The 8,579-nt window shown below is 18.7% G+C and overlaps 2 protein-coding genes across 2 annotated transcripts; one reads left to right on the top strand and one right to left on the bottom strand.

Annotated features, from left to right (window-relative positions):
• Positions 1 to 79: 79 nt before the first annotated feature.
• On the bottom strand, positions 80 to 4,298 carry PGSY75_1358200 (hypothetical protein; the record flags this gene model as incomplete). Its single annotated transcript, XM_018787609.1, has 1 exon — positions 80 to 4,298. A coding segment is annotated over one exon (4,219 nt), but the record flags the coding sequence as incomplete, so codon positions are not given.
• A 1,260-nt stretch (positions 4,299 to 5,558) lies between these two features.
• Positions 5,559 to 7,868, top strand: PGSY75_1358100 (putative small subunit rRNA processing factor; the record flags this gene model as incomplete). The annotated part of the gene is made up of 1 exon (XM_018787608.1): positions 5,559 to 7,868. One exon carries the CDS (start codon positions 5,559 to 5,561, stop codon positions 7,866 to 7,868), a length of 2,310 nt encoding a protein of 769 aa, XP_018640350.1.
• Positions 7,869 to 8,579: the final 711 nt, after the last annotated feature.

Below are 8,579 nucleotides of genomic sequence, written 5' to 3'. Positions count from 1 at the left end.
ATTTGATCATATATTTAGTTACACTACATCTTAATATATATATATATATATATATATTTATCTATTTATTTAATTTTACCTATACAATTTATCATAACAAATGATAATTTATTTTGAATGAAAATAAAATTTTCATACAAATGATTTCTTTCCAATTCATTAATTTTCTTTTTTTCATATATAAAATTGTGTATATTTTTATTTATTAAATAAAAAAAATAATCCATCATCCTTAGAAGAAGACTTTTATGTATTAATTTATATACATCTTGCATTTGAAAAAATTCAAAAATTATATTGATTATTTCTAATGTATTTATTAAATATATTTCCTCCATTAGTATTATATCTTTATTTAATAACTTAGAGAAATTTTGTTTATGTAATTTTATTAATATATTTTGAAAACTATCTATATTTATATTAATTTTGTCTACAAATAAATGTAGTTTACTTAGGATACTTATTTTATCAATAAATAATATATTATTAAAATTTTTTTTTTTTATATACACAATTTCTTTTTTTTTCTTTTTTTTTTTTTTTTCTTCTCTCTCTACACCTAAGGATTTATTTTCTTCAAAAGATTTGGGGTTTAAGGGATTAACAAATTTAGCCGCATCATCATTACTATTATTACTATTATTACTATTATTATTATTATTATTGCTATTATCCATGTTGTTTGGTTTATTAATATCTTTATTTTTAAAATTGTGCTCTTCAAAAATGTAATTATTATCACTAATTGAGTATTTATCATCATCATTATTATTATCACAAGAAATAGACATATCTGCGTGACTATCATCATCAGAATAAATATACTCATCATCCATATCATTGTCACTATGATTCTCTTTCTTTATATTATCATCTATATTGTCATTTTTATGACCATTGGGAAAATAGCTTTTTAATTTTGTTAAAGGCTGCAGTAATATATCATCAAAAAATATATAGAAATGAAACATATCCTTATAATTCATATATATATTATTTACATTTTGTAAAATTTTTTTTAAAAATATGCAACTGTTTATTATAGATAATAAATATACTTGCTCATCCTTCAAATTAGACAAACTGCAGAAACGAAATATGAATAAAGAATAACTTAAAAATATATTATAAATACATTTAATAATCTTATAAGATAACAAAATTATATTTAAATGAATAGTAAACATTAATTGTTCCTCATTAAAATAGATATCTTTGTTTTCATTATTTTGTAATTTGATATTTGATATTCCTTTATTTTTTTCTTCTTGTTTCATTTTAAATAATATATCATATGAATAGGAAACTATACGATAAATAAATATAACTACATGTAATAGGTTTCTATGTATTTGTATACAACCTAATTTATTAGGTTGGACAATAATATTAATATTGTTTTTACTATCAACATTATTATTCTTTTCAATTTCATCATATGATGAAAAATTATAATCATTATCATCATTATTATGAATATTAGATTTTTTGTTTTTTTTTATATCATCATTAGTAATAATTATCATTTTTATTTCTTCTCCTTTGTTAGTTGTTCGTTTTTTTATATTTTTTTTTTGTTGCATATTTTTTTCATTTCTCATTTGCATATTTTTTTTCAATATACCATGTATTTTATCTACATAATTTAATATTGATTCATATTTTGCTTCATTTCTATTTTTTATTTCAAATGTATATATATCAAAAAAACAATTAAATAGGTAGTTATCTACAGTATCGTCAATTAATATGTAATCATCTACATTTTTATAAACAAATATATCACCCAATATTGCATATATATAATTAATATAATAATTGAAATTTTTTTTAAAAATATGTTTTAACAAAAAATTAAAGTGTTCGTGTTTTTGTTTCCACTTGTATATATAATACACATTATATATATCATTTAAATTATTTCTTTTTAAATTAATTTTATGAAAAAATGAAAACATGTTTTCATTCAATTCTTTATTTAATATATATAGAGCAAATGTATTATTACTAAGTTCTATATTTACATTTTTATTATTTGCGGAATCTTTTTTCTCATTATTGTAATTATGATTTGAAATATATTCGTTAGTTCCTCTTTGTATAACATCATCATATTTCCCTTTTAACTTATCTTTAATATGGTTAATATTTTCTTCATATATTAAAATATCATCATATTTATAAAAATATCTTTGATCAGCTACTCCTTCTTCATTTTCATTATCAAAATAGAAATTAAATATATTTGTTAAATCATATGAGTTCACGTTTTTTTCTATATTCATATCAAAACAGGACATATCAATATTATTAAAAATGAATAATAATTCCATCAAATTTGTTAAATTGATTAAACAATTTGATAACACAAAATATATATTATATTTATTTTTGTTTTCATCATTTATGAATTTTTCTTTTCCAACATTTTTTAATTGATTTGATTCATTCATTATATTAATATTATTATTTATTAATAAAATTAAATCATTAAACAAAAGATCTAAATTGATAAATATAGAATCTTCATTTTCACATATATAATTATATAAATTAATATTATGAGAATCATTTTCTTCATTTGAAATGTGAGAGTCTTTTGTTTTTATTTTGTCTTGTTCTACAATATTTTTATTATCTGTACAAAATATATACTGTCTAAAATTATCAAAATCATTCATGGTTTCATAATAAATTGATTCATCAAAATTATCTTTTTTATTTATTAATTTTGAAACGACTTCTTTTATGTTCTCATACGATATTGAGTTTACATTTTCTATTTGTGATATTTCATTTAATATGTGTGTTTGTTTTATATGTTTTATAATACAATATATGATAACCATTAATTTGAAAAAATGAGGAATTATACTTTTCTTTATTCTATTCAAATAATTAACATGTATGTTTAATATGAAAGCTAGATACCAAAAGGTATTATAACAAATTTTTTGTTCTTTCATATCTGCATTAGTTAGAGTATCATTAGAATGTAAATAGATATATTTATATATTTTAATATTATTATTTTTAAATTCAAACATTTTATTATAAATAATATCAACTACACCTTTTAATTTGTTCAATAGTTCGTTATATTTATTTTTCATTTCTTTTATGAATGTTATATTGTTATTTGGGCATAATGAATTGGTTTGAATATTAAGAAGATTTCTAAGATCTTCCATTATTACTTCATCGAAAAAACGTTTATCATTATTATTATTATTATTATTATTATTATTATTATTATTATTATTATTATTATTATTATTATTATTATTATCATTATTATCATTGTTATTTTTATTTTTGTTATTTTGCTCATCAGGTTTAATATTTTGGTCCTCATTTTTTACAAATTTTAATATTGCTTTTATCAATAAAATATGATCCTTACAATTTCTTAAATATAATAGAGATTTCTTAATTTTCAATTTATTAAAATTTTTCTCACATTTATTCAGAAAATATATATAAGCGTTTAAACAATTAAAAAATCTTTTAAAGAAAACAAGAGAATCATAAGATTTTTTTTTTTTTTTTTTGTTTAAATACAATTCATACAATAATTCATTTTCACATCCATTTTTATTATTCCCTATAGAATTCATTTGTACATTAAAATTATTTATAACATCCCATTTATCATTATAATTATTTTCATTTTTATTTTTGTTCATAAAAATTTCCAAATTTTTACTTCTTTTCTTTATTTCTTCTTCATAATTATCAATAAGTTTATTAAGATCTTTTGTCTCTATATTTTTTTTAGTATTTGAAAATATACCTTTTACATTTATAATTTTACCTATTATATTTTCATTTTGATCATATAATATTTCCTCAGCTCTTTTTGGTACAAATTCTTTACTTTTAATATATACACCATTTTTTATAATTTGATTTTTTTGTGTTTTATTTTTCATATATTCTTCCTCACTATAATTATTATGATCTCTTTTAAAATATTGTTTATTTAAATTAAATGAATCTGTGGATTTATTTAAATTTTTCATAAATTTATCATCATTATTAAAAAGAACCTTGCCCATATTTTCTATTTTATTATTTTGGATAGACAACTCTTCTCTTATATTATGATTATCATTTTCATCTGGTTTCTCATTTATATTTGTTTTATTTATAAATGAACTTAAATAATTTATGGAATTATTTGAGAATAAATTTTCAAATAGGTTTTTTATTTCAGGATCATTTTTTTTTTCTTCCTTTTTTGAATTGGTTGTATTTTCTTTAATCTTTTTACTTAGTTCTCTTAATTCATTCATAATTATTTTAACTTATAGTTTTTTTTAACTTATAATTTGTTTTAACGTAATTTTTACTTTATTTTAACTTTTATTTTATTTTTTTAAAATTTTTACAAATATTTAAACTTGTTCAAGATATATAAGAAATATATATATATATAATATTATGTATAACCATTCACAATTATATAAATGAATATATATTTCTTTTTACTTCTTGGTCCTTTTAAATATTTTACTTCAAAAAATAATTAACAAAAAAAAAAACATATACATATTAAGAATGTGGGAAATATATCCAGAGAACCTATTTTTAATAAGATATATATATAACACAATCGACAATTATTTACAAACATATATATACATACATTGTATTTAATAAGAAAATAAAATATAAATTTAAAAATATATAAAAATAAAATAAAAAGAAACAATATTAAAATACAAATTGCATACGGATCTTTTTTTTTTTTTTTTCTTATTTTATCTCCAAGGAAAGAGAAAAAGAAAAAATAAATAAATAAATAATATATATTATATATATATATAATATTTATATTATTGCTTATATATAATAACGCTTCAAAATTTTTAAGTATACACTAAAATTTTTTTTTTGTAGATATACATATATAAATACAAATAATATTTTATGCATATATAAAATAATTTATTATAAAATTTTATTATTACAAATATTTATATGGTAATAAATAATGTTATATATATATATATAATATAATAGATATATTTTTCCAATATAATCATACAGTTATTTTTATAATTTCTTCATCCATATTTGTATAATTCAAGAATGTTTAATTTAACAAATACATAATTAGTATAAAATTGAATATAATATATATATATATATATATATATATATATATAATAAGTTCCCTACATTTTTTTTTTATTTTTATTTATATTATATTTTTATATTATTTTAAAAAAACAATTGAAGAAAGTATATAATAATTGTGAAAATGTACAATTTGTGAAAAATATATATAAATATATATATATTTATTTATATATAGAGAAAATAAAAAATATATAAATTTTGAAAAATATATATTTATTTAATTATCTTAGATTGTTTATAGATCTTGTAATTTGTGAATAGTTTGCTTCATTCATTTAAAAATATTAATTCATCCTAAGTTTATAATCACATAAATAAATATATATATATATTTTTTTTATTGTTATATTTTAAAAGTTTTTTTTTTTTTCACTTTTTCTTTTTTTTTTTTTTTTTTTTATTTCATAAAGATGGCGAAAAAGAAAAATAATTATTTAATGGTCGATACGAATAATATAAAATTTACAGAAAACTCAGAATCAGAAGATATAGATGTGGAAGAATATGATGATAATGATGTTGATGATTCTAATATAGATAAGGATGATATAAGTAGTAGTGATGAAAATGATGATGATGAAGAAGAAGATGACAGTAGTGATGATAATGAAGAAGAAAATATAAATGACGATTTAGATGAAGAAAGTAAAAAAGATAAAAAAAATAATAAAGAGGATTATGTAAAAATATCTTGGGAAAAAGATAAAAAAAATTATTATCAATATGAAAGTGAAAATTCATCAAGTGATGATGATGAAGAAGAAAACAATGAAAGATTAAAAGAAGCAATTTATCTTAACAAAAAAGAAAAAGAAAATTTAGAAGAAAATGATTTTGATTTATATAATATATACGAAAATGATAATAAAGATAATAAAAATGTAAAAGAAAATATTATTAAAAAGTTAATTAATGATATGAATAACGAATTAAAAGAAAAAAAAGAAGAAATTACATTAGAAAATAAAGACAAACAAGAAGAAATTAAAGAACTTGTTATGAGTGAACAACAAGAATATCTAATTCTTTTAAAAGAATTATCATTAAATATAGAAAAAGTGTTCAATGAAATTAAAGAAAATCAAAAATTATTCGAATTTAAAGATATTAATGAAAAAAATGTACCCTCTAGTGATATTAATAAAAATACATTACTTTATCTTAAAAAAAAAAATGAAACCATGTTAACCTATATTATTTATATCACATATTATGTGTTTCTAAAAGTTATGAATAGTTATACACCTACGCATCCGGTGTTAGATAAACTGATTTATATGAATACTATTATATCAAAAACTAATGAACTCGATAACAAAATCAAGTTCAAAATTCAGCAATTGAATAAGTCAGGAGATAAGTCAGTTAAGCAATTGAATGGTGTGAATGGAAAGGAGCTTCAAGAAGATACATATGAAGATGACGAAGAAGAAAGAGATATTAATGTTGATGAGCAGGAGGAAGATTATGATGAGGAAGAGGAAGATAACGAGGAGGAAGAGGAAGATAACGAGGAGGAAGAGGAAGATGACGACGAGGAAGATGACGAGGAGGATGATGATGAAGAGGATGATGATGAAGAGGATGATGATGATGAGGAAGATGACGACGAGGATGATGATGAAGAGGATGATGATGATGATGAAGAGGATGATGATGATGATGAAGAAGACGACGATGATGATGATGAAGACGACGATGATGATGATGAAGACGACGATAATGATGATGATGACGATGATGATGACGATAATGAAGAGGAGGAAGAAGAAGAAGGATATAATGAACAAAAGAAAGATTTAAAAAACAAAAAGTACAAAATTAGTAAAAGCCTTATTACAGAATATACTGATAGTCATATAAGAGAAAAAGAAAAAGAAGAGAAAAAAAAGAAAAGGGAAAAGATAAGAAATGAAAAAAATATATTTGTAAAAGAAATCAAGGATATGATATCGAATAGACCTGAGAAAATTGAAGAAGAAAATTACTTAAAAAAAATGGAAGAAAAATATATGGACTTTGATGAAAAAATGTTAAACAAAAAAATGAAAGAATTAAGTAAAAAGAAAAATAAAATGAAGAATTTAACTAACGTTGGAATGACAACAAACGATTTATTAAAATTTGTAGAATTACCAGAAATGAATGAACAAAATGATCAGAAGAATAATAAATTTGATGAGAAAAAAATATTCCGAAGCAATATTAATAAAATTAAGCAAATAAAGAAAAACAAATTAGAACATAATCCAAACGATGATTTTGTTTCTTATAAAAAGTTCGATAAAAATAAACAAAAAACATTCAATACAAATGAATATATGGATCAACAGAATAATATCTATGGAAAGAAAAAGATACATGATGAAATAGATGATGAACATATAAAGAATATGTTAAATTTCAAAGATATGAAAAAAGAAAAGAGAAAGAAATATATGGATGAAAAAAATAAACAAATAAGGAAAAAACTAGTTGATGAAGAAAATGAGGAAGTTGATAGAAGAATGCCAAATCAAAAAATTATGCAAAATAAAGGATTAGTAAGAAAAAGAAAATCAACTGATGGTAATGCAAGAGTACATAACAGATTTAAGTATATGAAGAAAATGAAAGTATATAACAGTCAACACGCTAAACTCAAAGTTCATGATAATAATTATTCGGGTGAAAAACGAGGAATCAATCCATACTTAAAGAAATCAGTGGATATCAAATAAGATTGAATTGGGGGCAAATGAAAGCACAACGTAAAAATAGTTTTTCAATTAAAAAAAAAAAAAAATATATATATATATATATTTATATATATAATAATAATAATAATATACTAATTAATTAATTAATAATTTTAACGTAAAATATGTACAACGAATTTTTAATGTATTTTCCTTTTTAAAACATTTGTTGTATTACAAGAATTCTCGAAATTTCTCATAATATATTGTTTGTTATATATATTTATGTAATTAAATATTTATATTCCTTATTCCAAAAATATATATATATATATATATTTCTGTTTCTTTTTTTATTTTATTTTTTTATTATTTTTAATTTAATTTTCTTTTATTATTATTTTTTTTTTTATGTTTTTATTTATTTTTTATCACACATATGTGAAATGTGTATATAAAACATTCGAACGAATACATTAGTCTAAAATGAAAAAAAAAAAAAATTAAGATATGAGCATACATAATTATTTCTTTAATAAATACATATGTAATTATATTTAAAGTACAATTTTTTTTTTTTTTTTTTTTTTTTTTTTTTTTTTTATAAAATTTTTATAAAAATATAATTTTTTTAAATATATCTAATTAAGATTAAAATATATAATATAAAAAAAAAAAAAAAAAAAAAAAGAAGAGAATATCGCTTTGCATTATATAAAAAGTACTAAAATAGTAAGATGTATGAATATATAA

Source organism: Plasmodium gaboni, chromosome 13 (assembly GCF_001602025.1).
Source record: "Plasmodium gaboni strain SY75 chromosome 13, whole genome shotgun sequence".
Taxonomy (NCBI): Eukaryota; Apicomplexa; class Aconoidasida; order Haemosporida; family Plasmodiidae; genus Plasmodium; species Plasmodium gaboni.
This window is presented reverse-complemented; position numbering and strand designations above follow the sequence as displayed.